Genomic DNA, 22,619 nt, shown 5'->3' on the forward strand with positions numbered 1-22,619 from the left:
ACAAGAAGAGAAAACACATTTAGAAGGTAATCAGTAGTAATTTATAGAATAGAATTATATGAATCTGTTTCTACAGATAAATATTTATAGTTTATTCACTTAACATGTCCAGACACCACCATATTCTCACTCTGTGATTTTCTTGTTAGTAATGTTGCTGGAGATAAAAATATGTACCTCAGTGTCTCCAGTTTACAGTTTGGACTCTTCAGTGCAGCACAAAGCAGCTTCACTCCTGAGTCCTCCAGAGGATTCCTGCTCAGATCCACCTCAGTCAGCTTGGAGGATTCTGAGCTGAGAACTGTTTGTAAAGTCGAGCAGCTTCTCTCTGTCAGATTACACTCACTGAGTCTGAAAGGAGAAAATGGCAGAGGAACTCATTAATCACAGAGACCTTCATAAACACAAACACACTTTTCTCTCTCACACATATTTTTCATGAGTAAATGGATCAGACTGATACCTGACACCAGTATCACTAACAGCTTTTACTTACAGAGCTCTTGTAGCCTGCTGGACGACTGGTATCAGTCTCTTAAAGCATTCATCTGATCTTATGAACTTCTGGAGCTCAAACACTTCCAGATCCTCCTCTGATGTCAGCAACACAAAGACCAGAGCAGACCACTGAGCAGGTGAGAGTTCAGTTTCAGAGAGACGTCCTGAGTTCATGTAGCTTTGGATCTCCTTCACTAGTGAATCATCATGTAACTCATTCAGACAGTAGAACAGATTAATTAATCTCTCTGGAGATGGATTTTGTTCAAACTTGAACTTGATGTACTGAACAATGTCCTTTTGGCAGTCAGAGCTGCTTCCTGTGTGTGTCAGCAGACCTCCAATGAGCTTCTGATTAGACTCCACTGAGAGGCCCAGAAGGAAGCGGAGGAAAAGATCCAAGTGTCCATTTTCACTCAGTAAGGCCTGGTCCACTGCACTCCTGAGGAACTCAGACATTTCTGATGTGTTGAAAAGACCAGACAGATTTGTGGTTTGTTCTTTTGGAATTTGTTTGTCGAGGAAACAGAGAAATGCAAATAATGAAGCCAGAAACTCCTGAACACTCAGATGCACAAAGCTGAACATCCTCCCCAGGTGAAGTCCAGACTCTGTTCTGAAGATCTGAGTACACACTCCTGAGTACACGGCCACTTCTGTAACATCAATACCACACTCTCTCAGGTCCTCCTCATAGAACATCAGGTTTCCCTTATCCAGCTGTTGGAAAGCCAGTTTTCCCAAAGCCAGGATACTCTCTCTGGTCTGCGGAAGATCAATGTCACTTTTCTGATGGTACTTTTGTTCCTTGTATTTGATCTGAAAGATCAGGAAGTGTGTGAACATTTGAGTGAGAGTCTTGGGGATCTCTCCACCCTCTGCTTCACCCAACATTCTCTCTAGAACAGTGGCTGAGATCCAGCAGAAGACTGGGATGTGACACATGATGAAGAGGCTTCTGGAAGATTTCACGTGTGTGATGATTGCGTTGGACAGGCTCTGATCACTGATCCTCTTCATGAAGTACTCCTCTTTCTGAGGATCATTGAACCCTCGTACCTCTGTGACCTGGTCTACACACTCAGGAGGGATCTGACTGGCTGCTGCTGGTCGAGTGGTGATCCAGAGGAGAGCAGAGGGAAGCAGATTCCCCTTGATGAGGTTCGTCAGCAGAACATCTACTGCGACTGACTCTGTCACATCAAACAACATCTCATTGTTCTGGAAATTTAGAGGAAGTCGACACTCATCCAGACCATCAAAGATGAACAGGACTTTGTAGGCATCACTGTCTATTACCTCCAGGTCCTTAATTTCAGGGCAGAACCGATGAAGAAGGTTCATCAGACTAAAGTTTTCCTGCTTCACCAGATTCAGCTCTCTAAAGGGAAGTGGAAACAGGAAGAGGACGTCCTGATTCACTTTTCCTTCAGCCCAGTCCAGAATGAACTTCTGCACAGACACTGTTTTTCCAATTCCAGCTACTCCTTTAGTCAGCACACTTCTGATGGACTTGTCTTTAAAGAGATCATTACATTTGATGGGTGTCTCCTCAGTTTCTGGTCTCCTGGATGCCGTCTGAATCTGTCTCACCTCATGTTCATCATTGACGTCTCCACTCCAACTCTCTGTGATGTAAAGATCTGTGTAGATCTCATTCAGAAGTGTTGATGTTCCATGCTGTGAGATTCCTTCATTAATTCTTCTACATTTCTCTAGAAGTTTGGATTTGAGTTTTCGCTGATACACAGGGGCGAGTTCTAACAAACAGAGAGATGTGATGATGATTATTTTCATGTCTAAACACCAGACACAATGTGAAAGTCAATATTAGTCATGAGGATGAAGATCAGTATAATAATATAGACCAGGGGTCCAGTGTGTTTCCTTTAAAGTGATAGAATATTGTAATAAACTAAAACTCTTACTGATCTGCAGTCTGTGAGCGAGATCTTTCTGCTTCATGGTCTTCAGGACCTGCAGTGTGATCTTCAGCACACCCTCTTTAATACACTGCAGATCCTCCTCCTCCTCCTGCTCCTCAGAGCATGCTGGGTAATCAGTACTCAGCAGCTTCTTGAACCTGTTCAGCTCATTCTTCAATAGTATGATGGTTTTGTTCTCCAGCTCCTGAGCAAAATAAATAAAAGTGGTAAAACTGCTACATAATGCAGTGACGTGTTTATAAAATTGAGGAGTTGAGTTCTGGACTGGTCAGAAGGTGATTAATGTTCTGTAACAGGAGCTCTGTCGGTAAATCACAGTGTTTTATTTCTGCACTCATTCTGAGCATGTTTTCATTACTAATAACAGCTCATTCACAGGGACTGGTTTGGTGGATGTGCTGCATAAACAGGTTATAACACGTGTGTATTAATAGATGGTGAAGTTTTCTGTAAGGAGGCGATTCTTTAACATTATAACATCTTTCAATTATCATTAATGTTTTATAGCAGTCAGGAGTAACACTGAGTTTTCCTACACGGGAAAGTTTTCTCAATTACATGTAAATGTTTAAAAAACTGTAAATGATGTTTCAAACTGAAAAGCACCAAAAGATCATCAAAAGAATGTATTTAATGTAGAGTTTAACTAAATAAACTCTTATAAAACATAAACACTGTCAGGATTATGGTACCTTGAAAATGGAGTTAAGTGAACTTTTGTTGATTTTTGGGTTCTGTTTTGGACTTCTGTGGATAAAAAACATTGTTAATGTTACACATTTAAAGTGACACACTGATGCTGTAGGTTCCTCCTTTAGATCAGTTGTGTAGAGAAACATGGAAAATCTTTTACTTTTTATGATGGTTTCTATCAAAGCTTATAAAAGGTAAAAGATCTTATAAAAGTCATGTGAGAATCAAAACTACTGTAGTTTCACTATTGTTTTATTATAATAATTATATTAATTTTTATAACTAAATTTCAAGGGGATCATCTAGTATATACAACAATTCCACACCTGGGACACGTCCACAGAGGATGTTCACTGCTCATGAAAATAATTTGTGGAGGTTAAAAGTTTCTCTTGTGTTTTATTCACTAACACAGTAACAGACGGGATTAAATATTTACTGCACCTGTTAGGCGAGTGACTGAGGCGGAAGCCGATGCACCAAAAAACCCAAGTCTTTAATGGCGGAATGCAGCAAAAACACACAGACACCAATGCAAACAATAACGGACGCTAAAGTGGGGTGAGAGAGGTGGTTATATGGGCACGTTAAACGAGAGGCAGGTGTTTGTAATCAGTAGGATGGTGATGAGCTCCGAGCGGGCGGGGCCGCAGGGCCACCTGGGGGGCGAGAGACAGGAGAGGCACAGGGCTTGAGTAAGGACACATGGAAGGTAGGGTGGATACGGTACCTCTGCGGCAGTTCCAGCCGGTAGGACACGTTGTTGACCTGGTCGGCGATCCGAAAGGGGGCTTAGTTTGTAGCAGGGCAGCTTCAGCTTCAGGTCCCTGGTAGACAACCACACCAGGTCCCCGGGACGGAAGCGCGGAGAGTCTAGCCTCCGAGCATCAGCGTGTCGGCGGGTGTTGCGGAGGGCCCGACGCAGCTGAGTGTGGGCCGACTCCCAGATCCTACTGCTCTCCCGGAACCAGTAATCCACTGCGGGCACGTTGCTGGGCTCATCCGACCAGGGGAACAGGGGAACCCCAGCACACACTGGAACGGGGTGAGCCCTGTCGCATCCTGGCGTAGTGAATTCTGAGCGTATTCCGCCCAGGGCAGGAACCGACACCATTCCCCCTGGTCCTGGCTGCAATAGGTCCTCAGATAGCGACTCAGCTCTTGGATCTTACGCTCGGCCTGGCCGTTGGTCTGAGGGTGATATCCCGACGATAGGTTAACTGAGACTCCCAGGAGCTTGAAGAATGCCCTCCAGACCCGCAACGTGAACTGAGGACCCCGGTCCGAGACAATCTCCTCTGGAAGTCCGTAGTTCCGGAAGACGTGGTGGAACAGTGCTTCCGCCGTCTCGAGGGCAGTAGGCAGGCTCCTCAGGGGCACAAAGCGGCAGGCCTTGGAAAAGCGGTCCACCACCACCAGGACGCACGTGTTCCCCTCCGACCGGGGCAGATCCGTCACAAAGTCGATGCCCAGGTGAGACCATGGGCGTTGCGGGACGGGAAGTGGCATCAGCTTGCCCACGGGCAGGTGGCGCGGGACCTTGGCTGTGGCGCAGCTGGGACATGCCTGAACATACCGCGTGACCTCCTCGGCCATACCTGGCCACCAGTAGCGTGCTTGGATGAGCCGGACCGTCCGCTTCTCACCTGGGTGACCCGTTCCAGGCCCTTCATGGACTGATCGGATGAGACCGTGTCTGCAGGAGGACGGGACAAAGACACGCCCTTCCGGACACCCCGCAGGCGTGACCTCGTGCCGGGATGCATTTCCGAGATAGCGCGTCGGCCTTGCCGTTCAGGGCACCCGGCCGGTAGGTGATGTGAAAGCGGAAACGGGTGAAAAAGAGAGCCCAGCGTGCCTGTCGTGGGTTGAGTCTCCGTGCCTCTCGCAAGTACTGAAGGTTCTTGTGATCGGTGACAACAGTGAACGGATGCTCAGCCCCCTCCAGCCAGTGTCTCCACTCTTCCAGGGCTAGCTTGATAGCCAGGAGCTCGCGGTTGCCGATGTCATAGTTTAGTTCGGCGGCGGAGAGCTTGTGGGAGAAGAAGGCACAGGGGTGGAGCTGTGCCGGGGTTCCCGATCGCTGGGAGAGAGTGGCCCCCACCCCAGTTGAGGAAGCGTCGACCTCGACCACGAAGGGCTCCTGGGGGTCTGGGTGACGTAGCACAGGAGCACTACAGAAGCGCTGGCGGAGCTCTTGGAAGGCCTCCTGAGCCTCTTCGGTCCACTTCAGGGTCCGAGCCTTACCCCTAAGGAGCGAGGTGAGGGGGGCTGTAACCTGGCTGTATCCCTGGATGAACCGGCGGTAGAAGTTTGCCAAACCCAGGAAACGCTGGAGCTCCTTGATCGACTCGGGAACGGGCCACTCTCTTACCGCCTTCACTTTCCTCTCGTCCATCTGGATCCCCTTGGCACTGATGATGTAACCCAGGAAGTGGGTTAAGGGACGGTGAAACTCGCACTTCGAAAGGTTCAGGAAGAGCTTGTGAGAACGGAGCTCGTTCAGCACGGCTCGCACGTGGTCCCGGTGTTCCTCCAGGTTCCTGGAATAGATCAAAATGTCATCTATGTAGACCATGACGAACCTTTGGAGATAGGGCCGAAGTACCTTGTTCATGAACCCCTGGAAGACGGCTGGAGAGATGGAAAGGCCGTACGGCATGACCCGGTATTCATAGTGCCCCGAGAGTGTGATGAAGGCAGTTTTCCACTCCTTATGCGTACCAAATTGTAGGCGCTCCGGAGGTCGAGCTTGGAGAAGACTCTCGCCTCCCTCAGGTCCTCCAGAGCAGCAAGCACGAGTGGAAGTGGGTATGGAAGCGGCGCGATCTGGGAGTTCAGCTGTCGATAGTCGATGCAGCCCTCCATCCTTTTTCCCCACGAAGAAGAAGCTGGAGGCAGCTGGGGAGGATGAGTGTCGGATAAATCCTTGGCGGAGAGCCTGCTGGATGTACTCCTCAAAATCAAATCAAATCAAATTTTATTTGTCACAAACACATACATACAGGGTACGACATGCAGTGAAATGCTTTTGACGACGGTCCGGCATGAGGGAATAAAATAGGGTAAAAAAGGAGAATAGAAAATATAAAAAATATAAATATAATAACAAAATTTAAAGAAAAATATAATAAGAAAGAAGGCAGATAAATAAGATGTAGAGATATATAAATATATATAATATATATGTATATATACGTACATATACATATACACATATATACACATACATATACATATATATACACATACACTGAAAATGTACACAGAAAATGTTTATGTTTATGGCAGTGTGCAGTTAGCCAGTAAACAACAGTAAACAAGTTATGATTGACCATGAGTGTCCGTGTGCAGTGAGGTGTGGTGTAAAGTGTCCTTGTGCGGGATGGTGTGGTATAAGAAAAGAGAATATAAAAAAATATGAAATAAATATGAAAAAGAAAATGAAAAAGAAAATATGAAAAGAGATGGAATGTAAAGTGCACTGTGCTGTGCAAGTCCAGTGTATAATGTGCCGTATACGAAAAGTGTGGTTGTGCAGGGGAAAAATGGTGATGATGGAGAGAGTGGGCCAGTTTTAGATCCTGGGTGTTTCCTGGTTTAAACTCCGAATGGCCTGCGGAAGAAGCTCCTCCTCATTCTCTCTGTGTTCGCCTTCAGGGAGCGGAAGCGTTTCCCAACGCAACAGAGAAAAGAGTCCATTGTTGGGATGGCTGAGGTCCTTCACAATTTTCCTGGCTCTGGTCCTGCACCGTGTGCTGTAGATGTCCTGCAGGTCAGGAGCTCGGTGTGGATGGTACGTTCAGCTGAACGCACCACCCTCTGGAGGGCTCGTCTGTCCTGCATGGTGCTGTTCCCGAACCAGGAAGTGATGCTACCCGTCAGAACGCTCTCGATGGTGCAGGTGTAAAAAGTCTTAAGCACCTGAGAGGGTAGTTTAAAGTCCCTTAAGCGTCTCAGATGGTACAGACGCTGCCGGGCCTTCTTCACCAGGGTGTTGATGTGACAGGACCAAGACAGGTCCTGTGTGATGTGAACACCCAGGTACCGGAAACTGTCCACTCTTTCCACTGGAGTCCCGCAGATGTTTAGCGGTTGGTATGACCGCTCCTGCTTCGTGCTGAAGTCCACGATCAACTCCTTAGTCTTGCTGACGTTCAGGAGAAGGTTGTTCTCCTGGCACCATCTCTCCAGGTTTTTAACTTCCTGTAGGTAGGCCGTCTCGTCGTTGTTGGAGATCAGGCCCACCACAACGGTGTCGTCAGCAAACTTGATGATGGTTGTGGAGTTGGAAGTGGCCACACAGTCATGTGTGTACAGTGAGTACAGCAGGGGGCTCAGAACACAACCCTGGGGAGCTCCAGTGCTGAGGGTGAGGGTGGATGAGGTGTGTTTTCCCACCCGTACAGCTTGTGGTCTGTCCGTCAGAAAGTTCGAGATCCATTGACACAGCGGCAGGCTGAGTCCCAGGACCTCCAACTTAGAGGTGAGTGTGGAGGGAATTATGGTGTTGAATGCTGAACTGTAGTCCACGAACAACATCTTTGTGTAATTCCCATTTCTTTGGTCCAGGTGGCTGTTTGTAGTGTGGAGAAGATGTGCAATTGCGTCCTCAGTCGAACGGTTCTGACGGTACGCAAACTGTAATGGGTCCAGTGTGTCTGGTAGTGATGCAGTGATGAAGTCTCTGACCAGTCTCTCAAAGCACTTCATCACTACTGAGGTCAGAGCTACAGGGCGGTAGTCATTGAGGCAGGCAGGCTGGGGTTTCTTTGGGACAGGGACAATAGTGGACTGTTTGAAGCATGAGGGGACAACAGCCTGTTCCAGAGAGAGGTTGAATATCTCAGTGAACACCGGTGCTAGCTGGTCAGCGCAGGCTTTCAGAACCCGACCTGTGATTCCATCTGGTCCTGCTGCCTTCCTGGTATTCACTCTCTTGAATGCCCTCCTCACGTCATGCTCCGAGATGGTGAATGTGTTTGCCTCTCCGGCTCTCTCGGCGTGCACGCTGGTTGTGCCGCTAGCGCCGCTAGCATGGTTAGCTGCAGCCTCGAAACGAGCGTAGAAGGTGTTTAGCTCATCTGCCAGAGAAGCGTCCGCATTCACCATTCTGGAAGATGGTGTTTTATAGTCCGTTATTGTCCTTAGTCCCTGCCACAGGCTTCTAGAGCCACCTTGTTGGAACTGTGACTCTAGTTTACTCCCGTAGCGCCGCTTTGCATCCTTCACCGCTCTGCGAACACTGTAACACACTCCTCCATCGCGCGGTGTTCAGGAGTGGATAGCGGATACACCCGGCCCTTGGGTAGCTTAGCGCCGGGAAGGAGATCGATGCAGCAGTCCCAGGGGCGATGAGGGGGGAGACGGGTGGCGGCCTGGGCACTGAACACATCCTTATAGGCCTGATACTCCTCAGGAATCTCCACCTGGGCCGTGGTGGTGGCTTCCTCCACCCGGTTGGCGCCGATCACTGCCTCCGGGATCCGCGTTGGAAGTTGAGCGAGACAGTGTTCCTTACAGCGGGGACTCCACTCCAGGATGTCACAGGGGTCCCAGGAACACCTCGGTGCATGTTTCTGTAACCACGGTCTCCCCAGGATCACACTGACGGTGGAACTCTCCAGAACCAGGAACCGGATCTCCTCTCTATGGAACAACCCCACTTGTAGCGTCACCACCGGCGTGCAATACTTCACCCAACCTCTCCCAAGTGGACGTCCCTGGATGGTTTGGACCGCTAGGTCCTGGGAACCCCTCTCTCGGGGAAGGCGTAAGCGGTCGAGGCAGGCTTGGGAGATGAAGTTCCCCGCCAAGCCGGAGTCGACTAGAGCATGCACAGAGATGGATAGAGCGGGGGTTAGGAGAGACACTGTCAGCTTGGATAGAGGTGAGATATCGGTTGGGAAATCAACAATACTCACCACCGCACGAACAGGGCGCGTGGGACACCTAGTGACGGAGTGTCCTTGCAATCTGCAATACAGGCACCTCCCCGTGGCCAGACGGCGATTTCTCTCTCTTCGGGACAGTCTCTGTGAACCCAGCTGCATGGGTTCGGGATCCGGAGCTGCCGTTGCACCTCGCAGGCATTCTGGTTGAGGTGGAGTCTGATGGCATGCAGCTAAACGCTGGGAGAGCCCGATAGATTTTTGGATGAAGCTCTCCAACCCCACAGAGTCCTCATGCACGGCCATGGCTTGTTTCAGCTCTGGATTTAATCCCAGCCGATAAATGCTGAGCAGCGCTGACTCGTTCCAGCCACTAGATGCCGCCAGGGTGCGGAAACGGAGGCTGTAATCCATAACGTTATCGTCTCCCTGTCGTATACTGAGCAGTTGGTCGGCCGTAGTAAGGACGCCGGAGGAGGCGCAAAACACTTCCAGGAAGTGCGCAGTGAACCGAGCATAGGATTGCGTAGCAGGGCTGGCGGCGTCCCACAGTGATTGTGCCCAATCCAGCACTCTTCCGAAGAGAAGAGAGATGAAAAACGCCACCTTAGAGCGTTCAGTGGAAAATCGCTGCGGTTGCATCTTGATGTACAGATTCACATGGAGTAAGAATCGGCGGCATGCGGAAGCCTCTCCGGAAAAGGCAGCCGGGTGCGCCATAGGAGTACCGGTGGAGGCGGGGGGGTTTTGCCCGGCCGTGGAAGAAGGAAACGCTTCTCGGAGCGCAGCGACGAGCTCCCGAACCGAAGCTGATGACGTGCTGGGTTGTTCGTCTATCACCAGGTACGAGCCGGGTTGATCCTCTCCTACCACGCTCCTCTTCTTAACTTTCCTTTTCTTTTCTTTGCGGTCCGTTATTCTGTTAGGCGAGTGACTGAGGCGGAAGCTGATGCACCAAAAAACCCAAGTCTTTAATGGTGGAATGCAGCAAAAACACACAGACACCAATGCAAACAATAACGGACGCTAAAGTGGGGTGAAAGAGGTGGTTATATGGGCACGTTAAACGAGAGGCAGGTGTTTGTAATCAGTAGGATGGTGATGAGCTCCGAGCGGGCGGGGCACGCGCAGGCGAAGAGGCAGGGTGCTCCCTGACAGCACCAGACACTAGAGAGACGTTTTGGTTTCACTTTTAAACCCCTGTGAGTTGAGCCCAGGCTTTTCTCTACTACTAATGTTCTCACTAATGGTGATCTGAGGAGCATGTTTACAGCAGGGGCTGGTAAAGAGATTAGCAGAAGATTTAAATGCAGGATTTAAAAAATACAATTCTTTTAATTTTAACAAGATTTTTAGCAGTAGAATAATAAATATTATTACAGACCCTGGACTCAGATCATTAAATATACATTCATTTAGCTGCTGCTGATGATGATGATTAAATCTTAAATGCAATATAAAATGAAACTTTCCATAAAAGCTGACATAAGCTAATTTTATCAAATTAATCTACAACTAACAATGAACAGAAGTGTAATGATTAAGAGGAAGAAATAGCAATACCTTTTCTGAGGGGTTGTTTCATCATTAAAGTTGGTAAAGATTGGCATCGACTGTTCACTTTTAAAGGAAACACAGCTGGGTTCAGGAGAATGTGGCCTTTTCCCAGTTCCACTAAAGAGGAGAAAGTCTTTTAGTCCTGGTCTTGGTTCTGTTCTCAGAATTTACCACCATGTTTTTCCAGCTTATTTTGTTGGTCAGTGACTGTGTTTATTTTAAACATAAACTGAAATACATTTTATGAAACTCAAATGCAAGACAATTCTGTTTAGGATATCACATAATCCTTGTGCCAAATAGGCTTATGCCTCATACATGAGACTTTCACAGGATTGTATGTTGTGTTAAGTGTTTGCTGAAACGTGTTACTGGCCCCATCGGTCAATCAAGGTGAGTATGCAAGGTGATCTGAGTAGCTAACCCCCAGCCAGACAATGGTGAAGCGTACTGATGTTTCAAAAAGCCTTTATTTTGTGTTCAGCCATCAGCCTTTTCTTTGGAAACACAAAAATCTACCTTTCCTTGATGAGAAACCTTTTCTTAGTGAAACACCTTAAGAGCTACAGAACAGATAAATAACAAATAATACAATCAGCTCTTACAAACATAAACATGAATAGCCATTTATAAGAAACCCTTTTGTGATGTCACACAATGATGTCACAGATGTGACAGTGATAACAACACATTAAAACACTTCTACAGGAACTAACAGTCTTGTTCCTCTGAAAACAAATGCATCTTTTACTGAAAGTTCGTCTCTCGCTCTGAAAATATGGAATCAAGTCCTGACTGACTGCCTTGATGGAGGGTGGCCAGTCATGCCTGATTTGTTTCCGCAGTTTTTCCAGTTCAGGACAAGCAGTACAGGCGGTTTAAAAATCAGACACTGAAAGAGAGCACAATGTTGAGGAAAACAATTTCAGGCTCATCGTTGAATCAGCAGGAGCAGGTATGGGAAGATGAGACAAGCAGTCTGCAGTATGGTTCTGGGAACTCGGCCAATAGACAACGTTGTAATCAAAACAAAGCAGACATGGTGCCCCACGAGTAATTCGCATTCCGGCTCTTCCTATTCCTTTTGTAGTAATTAAGTTGGTGAGTGCCTGGTGGTGTGTGCGAAGTGTAAAGCTATGGCCCCACAAGTACGTTCGCCATTTTTCAGTAGCCCACACGCATGCTAGGGCCTCCTTCTCTACAATACAATATTTATTTTCAGTGTCTGTGAGCGTTTTTCTGTTCCGCTGGGTTGTATTTGTGCAAATACTGAACCTAACCCGTAATCACTTGCATCCGTTGAAATTACTGAATGGAGTGTGGGGTCATAAGTGGCAAGGGCTGGACTGGACACAAGCGTCTGTTTAATGTCCTCAAAGCTGTTTTGAGCAGCAGGAGTCCAAATAAACAGTCCCTTTTCCTTAGCACGCATTGGGGCAACAACTGTCGCAAATCCTGGAAGGAATTTTGAGTACCAAGATACTAATCCTAGGAAGGATTGCAGAGATGCTGCATCCGATGGAGGCGGAGCTTTACGGACAGCATCCAGATGTTGATGATGATGATAATGATGATCCAGAGTTCTCTAAATACAGTATGGTGACATCATGCACTTGGACCTCACGCTTGTCATTTCCTGGGGCTGAATGGCACACTCGCGCAAAATGTCCTTTCTTGTTTCATAATTTACAATAGAGATGTGCAGCAGGGCATTTTGCTTAGTTAGCTAGGTGTTTGTCTGAACCACATCTGAATCATGACTTACGGGCAGACGAAGCGGAGGCGGCAGCTGGACCTGAGCAGTGTTTCATGCATGATGTATGTACATTCTCTTGCACTCTTGCTTGCACTCTTGCATGTACAAGCCTTGGCTTGTATAGCTTGCACTGGAGAATCATTGTCGGCCGTCATTTTCTTTGCATGCTCAGCTGTGGCTTCTAGTTGTGTCGCAAGGATAGTTGCTTTCTGTAATGTCAGGTCCGGCTCGAGGACCAATCTCTGTCTGATATCATTGCTTTGTAAATGTTCCAGCAACTGGTCGCGAATCATGTCGTCGACTTTATCACCAAAGTCACATTTTACAGCAAGTGCATGCAAAGCAGCAATGTAGTGTTGAATGTTTTCGTGTGAGGCTTGCACTCTTTTTCTGAACGTATGCCGCTCCACAACAACGTAAACATTCGGTATGAACTGTTTTTTTTAAAGCAGCAACAGCAGCATCATATGTCTCACCGGTGTCTGGCAGAGCGTAAAAGATACGTTGACCTTCGGCACCTAAGCAATGGAGTAATGTAGCCCTTTTCTGAGTGTCAGGCCATGCAGAGCCAGCTGCATTAATTACCAGCAAATAGTGATCAAAGACACGTAGCCACATGTCAAATGGCATAGCAGGTTCACCCGGGCAGGAACTTTGTCGGCGCTGAGACGTTCAAAGACATTATTAGTCAGTAAAGAAAGTCAGTACTCAAGCTTAGTATCCTCGTCGCCAATTTGTTAGATCTATAGGCAAAAGCAAAACGTCAAGTATTCCAAAACTTTGCATTTAATTTTTAACAGCAACTTCACAGATTCCCGCCTAGCTCACACTTCTTATTCTACTCCCTCTCTCCTATCCAGCGTCTCTAGTGGTAGCGCAAGGAATTGCATAAAACACAACAACTGTCGAATGTTTACAAGAAATCGTAAGTCAGAATTATGAGAAATAAACTCGGAATTGCTAGAAGTTGAATCAGAATCATGAGAAATAAAGTCAGAGTTGAGAGAAATAAATCTAAAATTGATTTTTATATTTTTATTTATGATCTTTTATTTATATATTTGTATTTTTAATGTAATATGGCATTTAAACGTAGTTAATGGGTTTAGTCTTAACACATAGGTGATTATATTCAGAGCTGTTTTAAAAGTACAAACATAATTTCCGGACTATTAAGCGCAACCAAATATAAGCCGCACCCACTGAATTTTACAAATATTTTTATTTTGAACATAAATAAGCCGCACCTGTCTATAAGCCACAGGTGTCTACACTGAAACTTTACACAGGCTTTAACGAAAGACACGTTACACGGTGTAACGGGTGAAATATGTTGCGGCTCCTTTAAGAGCAGAGGGGTATTTTGGGAATAGCCTGCCGCCGCATTTTCCGGTATTACTGCATGTGTGCAAGACCGAGGAATATGTCCTTATTATTTTCTGATGTTCATTTCTAAGTTTCTTTGACTAACCCATAACACTGTTGCTAAGAAAAATAAAAAAGCACGAGTTTTGGAAACCTGTCTGTGCTAATATAATTTCTGTTGCAACTGGAGTTAGTGAGCTCTCCCATGACCCCGGCTCAACGCGTTACAACGGCTTGTATCTAAACAGTAGCCTACCAAGAAAGTCACTGTTCACTGTCTTCCTCCTTCCTTCCACAACTATTTCTCGAGAGAATTTATCTTTTGGCATCGTTGTGCGTTTAAAGTTTTTCTACCGATGCTGTGCAGCTCAGAACACGGGTGAAGTGCATTTTTTTATTTCCGTTCGGAATTTTCATTGGTCTAATGTTATGTTGCTCAGTTTTTTTGGCTTGAAGTTTGTGAAACCGGGAAAAACCCAGGAAAAATTCATAAATTAGCCGCTTCGTTGTTTAAACCGCGAGGTTCAAAGCATGGGAAAAAAGTAGCGGCTTATAGTCCGGAAAATACGGTATTGTAAAAATTGACCTAAGAGTTTAGGTCTGGGTAGGATCATTTAGACTTCATGTCCCAGGCATTCCTTTTAACCCCTAAAATCTGCATATGAATCACCAAATGGGCCCCACAGTTTACACTTATATTGGGGGGTTTCATACCACCATGTCATACCACCACACCAAAAGACACAAAGCAGGGTAGTCCCTGGCCTCTCTAGCTGACTTCAATGGGGCATTCAATGACAAGGCAGTCCACCCTCTAATCTGAGGCTGCAGTACGTCTGGGTCAAGACTGGACTACTGCAACTCTCTGCTGGCAGGTCTTCCCCTGAACGCTATTCGTCCACTGCAAATGATCCAAAACGCAGCTGCACGACTTGTGTTCAATCAGCCCAAGTTTTCCCACACCACCCCACTGCTGCGCTCCCTTCACTGGCTTCCAGTAGCTGCACGTATCAGATTCAAAACACTGATGCTTGCCTACAAGGCCAAAAATGGACCAGCACCATCTTACCTCAGTGACCTCATCACATCTCGCACTGCACCACGCTGTCTGAGATCCTCCAGCACTGCTCGACTGGTACCACCTTCTCTCAGAATGAGAGGTAAGTACAATTCAAGGCTCTTCTCTGTTCTGGCACCGAGGTGGTGGAATGAACTTCCCCTAGATGTCCGTACAGCAGAGTCCCTGATTATCTTTAAGCGACGACTGAAGACCTACCTCTTCCTGAAATACCTAAATTAGCACTTTCCAAGTTTGTAGAATTCGAGTTATATTTATATTGAGTTTGTATTCTTGCATACCAGTGTAGATTTATTCACTACTAGAGATTTAAAGCACGTTTGTACGTCGCTCTGGATAAGGGTGTCTGCTAAATGCCGCAAATGCAAATGTAAATGTAAATGTGCCCCCACACACACAAGCACAAACACACAAGCACGCACGCAGACGCGCACACACACACTCACACACACAAAAGGATATTTTTGTTATTTAATAAATAATAAAGTGTTCCAAATTCTATATGACATATGCACATGGTGTATGTATTTCCTCCTTTTCATATAAACCTAGTGTTTAACTCTATCTCAATAATAATCGATATCAAAATCATCTGCTCCTTATTTTCCAAAAAAGGGTGCATTTTATATGCCAGAATATAACTCTGTATTAACAGAAGTTACACTTTAAAGGCTTATGTACCGGTATATTCATGTATCTCTGCTTTAATGCTTAATATCTCTATTTCTCAAATAATGGTGCATGTTATATGATCATGAAGTGTAACAAAAAACTTTCTTTCGGCTTCTCCCATTAGGGGTTGCCACAGCAGACCATCTGCATGTTTGATTTGGCACATGTATTTACGCTGGATGCCCTTCCTAACGCAACCCTCCCCATTTATCCGGGCTTGGGACCGGCACTAAGGCTTGTGCAACCCTAATGGCTGGGGTTGGTTCCCTGACCAGGGATCGAAACCCGGGCCACAGCCGTGAGAGTGCCGCATCCTAACCACTAGACCACCAGGGAACCTTCGTGAGCATGAAGTGTACCATACTGTTTTTAATAGACTTTGAGTAAAACTTCAAAAGTTCCCCATTTGGGAACTTTTAGCTGCGTCGCAACGCTTTGGGGAAGCCCCCGTGTTGTCCATGCTCTGAACCATGTGTAAAATCTAGCCAACAGGTAATTATTGCTTATTCAGTTAAGCGCTGTTTATCTGTGATTCGGCTCAAGTGATTGCTGGCAAGCAAAAATATCGTCATTGTGTTCATCCGTGGCCCCGTTTCATTACAGGGAAGTATACACGCGATCGGTGCGTTGTTTGCCTGGGAGTGGAGCATGCTCAATCGGCTCTAGAGGGAGTCGATTGTTTGCATTGTAGCCACATGGCTATGCGCACGCTTCGCTCCCAGAGAGCGCTCTTCAAGGAGAGCGTGCTCCCTCGTGGCTCCGTTCCTGGTGCCCCCGGCTGTGGGGTTTGCCGAGCGATTTGGCAGAAGGTCTGGATTTGAATGTATCCTCTCCAGCCTCCACTGTGTTACATATCTCATACTCTGAGAAGGATGAGGCTATTTGATGACGATGTAACGGCGGCCGTCAACAGATTCCAGGAGTCTACAAAGCGTTTGGCGGCTTTTCAGCAGTACATCCCTAGCCACTCCCATGGAGCTGTTTGGCGGCAGCCCCAGCCCGGTCCCTCTGGGCACCGCAAAGCCCAAAAGCAGAGCGTTGCCACCCAATCCCCACGGGGAGGGCCTAAGGGCCCCTGCCGATGCTCTGAGACCAAAAAGAAGCAGGCTGACTTAAGGGTCACCCCTGCCTCCAACAAAGGGGCTGTGTTGCATAGGTCCCGATGACCTACATCGGGGGGGAACACCTCATGCTACGGTGCCCGTCCCTCCCCAGCACCACCAGTAGGCCAGGCCGTTGCCTCTGCCACAAGATGTGCTTCAGAGCACAGCCCCCCTACAGTGGGCGTCTCCCTCCACAAGGATCGTTGCAGATGAGGGAGTCCCACGACCTTTCAGGAGGCTTCAACAGCTGCAGCACGCTGCTCCGGCACGCTGCTCTGGCCGTTCGGGTCCAGGAGGCCAGTCTGTTAGCCCAGCCACAAGATGTGTCTGCTCTAGGGAGTTCTGGAGAGAGTTCAGCGGGACGGAGCCCGATTCCTCCTAGTAACACCTCAATGGCCGGAAAAGCCGGCTCTACCGAGGTAGTCGAGACCCTACTCCATTCCAGAACTCCCTCCATGAGGATGAAGTACGCCGCACAGTGGCGGCTGTTCACGTCATGGTGTGAGCACCATGGCTTAGACCCAGTTGAAAGCCCGGTTGGTTCAGTTCTGAAGTTCTTATAGGAACAGTTTGCCACAGAGTTAACCCCTTCAACCCTGAAGGTTAACGTGTCTGCTATCACGGCGTATATCACCCCGCCTGCACGGCAGTCGCTGGGTATTCACCCTCTGGTGACACGTTTCCTCCATGGTACCCGGAGGCTAAGGCCCGCACGTGACCCAGAGTGCCCGTCTAGGACTTGACAGTTGTGTTGGCGGCTCTATCCGAGCCCCCCTTCAAGTCCCTGGCTGAGGTGGCCCTTAGGTACCTGTCGGTAAAGACCGTTTTTCTCTTGCCGATTTCCTCCCTGAAGAGGATCTGTCCATGGCCCTGTCCTGCCTGGAAATTGCCCCTGGCATTGCCAGAGCATTTCTATATACAAAACCTGGGTACGTATCTAAGGTGCCTATGGCTCCTGCACTACCTGTCATGCTACAGATATTCTGTCCTACTCCGTTCCTAGCCCCCGGCCAGGAAAAACAAACCCGGCTGTGTCCAGGGCGAGGCCCTCACACACTTGGCAGGGTTCTGGTCAGTGATCGGACACTTGTTCCCAAAGTGTTGCGACGCAGCTCGAAGTTCCCGAATGGGGAACGTCTCTAGGTTACGTATGTAACCCTAGTTCCCCTAGTACCACCGCGTAGTCATTTTGTGGTCCTTGCAACGTCTCATGACTTGCCTGTTGGCCAGATTTCACACGTGTTTCAGAGCACGGACAACGCAAGGGCATTCCCAAAGCGTTGCGACGCTGCGTCTCGTTCCCTTAAGGAACTAGGGTTACATACATAACCTAGAGATGTTCTCCAAACCAACCAAAAAACTGCATACAGGCCACAAAACAAAGACTAAGAAACCTGGAGAACCTGGAAGAACATCTAACTCCCTCCTAATGGACCCTTTTCAAATCTCCTTTGTCTACCACATCTGGACTCTTGTTTAGCAACAAAACCAATGCAAGTAAACTATTTAAATGTGTGATTCACCTCGAGCCCCTTTATTAAGGTGAATTTGAATTTCTTGATGATCCTCATTTAGGTTGTGGTCAATTGAAGATAAACTTGCCATTCATTTTCTTTCTTTTTCTCTCCTTTTTCTTTTACCTTCTCTTTCTCCCTCTACATATTCTTAACTCATTTTCTTTTTATGTACGTTGTGTAGTTTAGTTCTATGAGTCTCATTCATTAAACACTGCATGTTCATAAGTGATTGTCTCTGAGTGCTGCTCACATTTCAAAGTCACTGCAATACTTTGATCTTGCTACATGCTAAATTACTTCTACGGTCTGAAGTAAAGGGGGGGCGTGTTTTTATTAGTCGGGGAGATAACCCTTCTGTGTTAATAAAAGATTATACTGTCTGTTTGGTGGACAAACAGACCAAATAATTGTAACATTAATTCCATAACCATTAATTCAACAAATGGTTTAATTTAAATATTTAGGGTTAATTATAACCCATTATAATTACTTATAAATATTTACCTTTTTGCGAGCTAAATTCGCTACAGGCATAAAAGTTTACATAACATCAATCGAATGCATCAAAGTGACTTTCTTCTCAATTGTCCCCAGAACTCCATCAAACACACAGAAGAAATGATCAGATGAACATTTCTAAAGATTATTAACTTTTATGAACTTCATACAAAAGATTAACCAGTGTTTATTTATACATCATTTATTATTAAAGTCATTCATATGATTATAAACCACAGCACTTCTGCAGACATGATGATGATGATGATGATTGAATTTTAAATGCAATATAAAATGAAACTTTCCATGAAAGCTGACCGAAGCTAATTTTCTCAAAAACAACTAACAATAAACAGAAGTGTAATTATTAAGAGGAAGAAATAACAATACCTTTTCTGAGGGGTTGTTCCATCATTAAAGTTGGTAAAGATTGGCATGGACTGTTCACTTTTAAAGGAAACACAGCTGGGTTCAGGACAATGTGGTCTTTTCCCAGTTCCACTAAAGAGGTCAAAACAAAAAACAAAACAAAACAAAAGTCTTTTAGTCCTGGTCTTGGTTCTGTTCACAGAATTTACCACCATGTTTTTACAATTTATTTTGTTGGTCAGTGACTGTGTTTTTTTTAAACATAAACTGAAATGAGACACTTTGAAATGAAAGATTCGAACATTAACCTTTAGGTTTCCAGCTCTATATGTTTCAAACCTGCTCCTGTTCCTGCACTATTTTATGATGGAAGGAATGGAGACATTTCAACACACTTTAATACATACACATTTGTATTACCAAAATGTAAACTATTTAATTTTATTTAATCAATTTAATTTGTGGCAAATTCATAAATAAAAACATATTGCATTAAATAGATTTATTATATTTTTTATATATTAAATTTTTATCAAATATTATTTTATATATTATTTAAACAAGTGGGCATTTTAATTAAAATTGTTTTAAAAAAGTAAACTGTTGATGTTTACAAATATTGATGTAGGACTACAACGGTTCCTCGAGCAACTCAAAATATTCGATTATAGAAAATCTTTGAGGCAAATTATTTGCCTTAAAGCTTCTTCAAGTCCATTTAACTACACATGAAGCACTGTGTTTCCCACGGACCAATTATTACTGCCGCACACGTGCTAAACTCTGGAGCACTCTGGACAGGGAACACAGAAGATGCTGCAGAATGAAAAATTGCAGCGACGTGTAGAAAACAGTGAGGGACAACAAGAAGATTCATTTAAAAGCCCGTTTCCGGCACATTAAAATAACTGTGCCTGATTCCGACTACCTTTCTCGCAATTCCGACTGTTTCTAGCCGATCGGCCAGTGTCACCACATCTGTAGTACCGGAAAGTTTTACAAATTGAAAATGAAATTGACCACAATCAACAGAGTCGCAGGGTATTAAACTGAGCCTCTGATCCCTGGAGTGAACTCTGTCGGACAATTAGCTCCGGATGTGATGGAACAAGACAGATGAAGCAGAGGAACCTCGATCATTCACCAACAGCTTCACACTTCAGGCCCACACCATGGTTACCGGTGGATGCACCAGAAATGTCGAATGTTTAAGAAAAATTGTAAGTCAGAATTGTGAGAAATAAAGTCTAAAATTGAATCTTTATCATTTTATTTATAATCCCATATCATTTAATCTCCCAGGTTACTAAAGTGGAGGATGATGGAGATGAACATCAGCCTTTATTTGATACTTTACATTAATTTGATGGAATTTCCCACTTAATAATATGGTGATAATGATGATGGTGATGATGATGATGGTGATGAATTTTAAATGCAATATAAAATTTAACTTTCCATGAGACAAACAATAAACAGAAGTGTAATGATTAAGAGGAAGAAATAACAATACCTTTCCTGAGGGGTTTTTCCATCATTAAAGTTGGTGAAGATTGGAATTGACTGGTCACTTTTAAAGGAAACACAGCTGGGTTCAGGAGAATACGGCCTTTTCCCAGTTCCTCTAAAGAGGAAAAACAAAAGTATTTTAGTCCTGGTCCTGGTTCTGTTCACAGAATTTACCACCATGTTTTTCCAGTTTATTTTGTTGGTCAGTGACTGTGTTTATTTTAAACATAAACTGAAATGAGACACTTTGAAATGAAAGATTCGAACATTAACCTTTAGGTTTCCAGCTCTATACGTATATTAGTAAAGTAACAGGACATTACATTTATATTTGCGGCATTTAGCAGACGCCCTTATCCAGAGTGACGTACAAAGTGCTTTGAGTTTCTAGTAATGAATAAATCTACACTGGTACGCAAGAATACACACGTACATGTTTCCTACTGAAGGTTTTTGTATAGGGCTTTCAGTTCAGTGTTTACTGAATGCAAATCTTTATAGATTCAGAACGAAGTTAAAACAATCATATTTAGTGATGTTTAGTCTCCGTCTCACACTCTGAGCTCATTATTATTATTATTATTATTATTATTATTATTATTATTATTATTGTTATTATTATTATTATTATTGCTATTATTAAACCTAAAAAACATACACAACAATGCCCGGATTATAAAAAAAGAAACTAGCGTTAGCGCAGTGTCACTGTAGCTGCTCACTCCGTATCAGAAATATCATTTGTAGTGTGTGTTGTAAAAGTCAGATTGTGTTTGTGAAAGCGCTTCCACTTCCAGTCATCGCCGACGCCTGCGCTACTGATTCTTTACCGTTAGGAGATTTAAAGCTAAACTCTAACAAGGCTTTAATCTTTTACAGTTTTAGTAGCTGAATCCTTCATATTATTACACACCACAGCTCTGCTTCAGACATGATGATGATGATGATGATGATGATGATGATGATGATGAATTTTGAATGTAATATAAAATATTACTTTCCCTGAGACAAATAATGAACAAAAGTATAATGATTAAGAGGAAGAAACTACAATACCTTTCCTGAGGGACCTGATCCATCTTTAAAGGGTGGTCTGGACTGATCAGGTTTTAAGGAGGCAAAGTTGGGATTTGACTGATCTCACAGATACATTTGTATTCCAGTTCCACTAAAGAAGAGAAAGAAATGTCTCTGGTCTTGGTTCTGTTGGTTCTGCAGAGGTTATTTAGTTTTTCATAACTCAGAAATTATAAGACATTTTTACATTTTAAACATTTACCTTTCAGTCTTTTCCTGCTCCTCCTGGTATCTCATTCCAGAGCTTCTGCTTTTCTCTCACTCGTGACATTAATTCAGAAACTTAAATGACGTTTACTATCAGTTTATCTTCATCCTGGTGAGAAAAGAACAGGGGAATATGTGAAGATCATTCTGATGTGTACAGTTCTCTTATTCTTTTGCTTAAAACAAACATAAAGTATCATGTAAAGGCTGATGTTTCACTTCAGTTTAAATGAAACAGAATTAAGAATAAATTATAATAATATAAAGAGAAAAAGAAAACTGAACGACATCACAGTCATTTGGAATCTTTATTTTAAATAAAAATGAGGTCCATCATTTACTGTAGTTCAGTGTTAAACTTGTACAGTTTACAGTTAGAGTCATTAATAAGAACATTATACAGAGCTTTGTGGACTGGTGCCAACGGAGCTGCCTCCAGATAAATGCGGGGAAAACGAAAGAACTGGTGGTGGATTTCCGTAGGCACAAACAAACTTTATCACCAGTGAACATTCAGGGTAGGGACATTGTGAGAGTGGACTCTTACAAACACCTGGGTGTTCACCTAAACAACAAACTGGACTGGACTGGCAACACTGAGGCAATCTACAAGAAAGGGCAGAGCAGACTCTTTCTGCTGAGGAGACTAAGGTCTTTTGGAGTACAGGGAGAGCTACTGAAGACCTTTTTTTGACTCTGTGGTGTCCTTAGCCATATTCTATGGAGTGGTCTGCTGGGGCAGCAGCATCTCTACTGCAGACAGGAAGAGACTGGACAAGCTGATAAGAAAGGCCAGCTCAGTCCTGGGGATTACCCTGGACACTGTACAGGAGGTGGGAAAAAGGAGGATGGTAGCAAAACTATCATCATTGCTGGAGAACAC

The 22,619-nt window shown here is 45.0% G+C and overlaps 1 protein-coding gene across 14 annotated transcripts in view; it reads right to left on the bottom strand.

Annotated features, from left to right (window-relative positions):
* Nucleotides 1-22,619, bottom strand: part of LOC124395599 (NACHT, LRR and PYD domains-containing protein 3-like) — a 43,941-nt gene that overhangs the window by 20,157 nt on the left and 1,165 nt on the right. For 11 of the 14 annotated variants that reach the window (XM_046864256.1, XM_046864254.1, XM_046864248.1 and 8 more), the window contains 9 exons: nucleotides 21,732-21,845; nucleotides 21,509-21,620; nucleotides 20,457-20,567; nucleotides 18,965-19,075; nucleotides 10,592-10,702; nucleotides 3,137-3,191; nucleotides 2,427-2,628; nucleotides 497-2,258; nucleotides 178-351 (listed from right to left, as the gene is read on the bottom strand). In XM_046864256.1, coding sequence (XP_046720212.1) covers nucleotides 178-351; nucleotides 497-2,258; nucleotides 2,427-2,628; nucleotides 3,137-3,191; nucleotides 10,592-10,702; nucleotides 18,965-19,075; nucleotides 20,457-20,567; nucleotides 21,509-21,531 — 2,549 coding nt within the window. In that variant the 5' untranslated portion in view covers nucleotides 21,532-21,620; nucleotides 21,732-21,845. The remainder of the gene's footprint in view (nucleotides 1-177; nucleotides 352-496; nucleotides 2,259-2,426; nucleotides 2,629-3,136; nucleotides 3,192-10,591; nucleotides 10,703-18,964; nucleotides 19,076-20,456; nucleotides 20,568-21,508; nucleotides 21,621-21,731; nucleotides 21,846-22,619) is intronic. The other 3 variants (XM_046864247.1, XM_046864246.1, XM_046864252.1) reach the window with 3 other exon arrangements.

This window comes from Silurus meridionalis, chromosome 13 (genome assembly GCF_014805685.1).
Source record: "Silurus meridionalis isolate SWU-2019-XX chromosome 13, ASM1480568v1, whole genome shotgun sequence".
NCBI lineage: Eukaryota > Metazoa > Chordata > Actinopteri > Siluriformes > Siluridae > Silurus > Silurus meridionalis.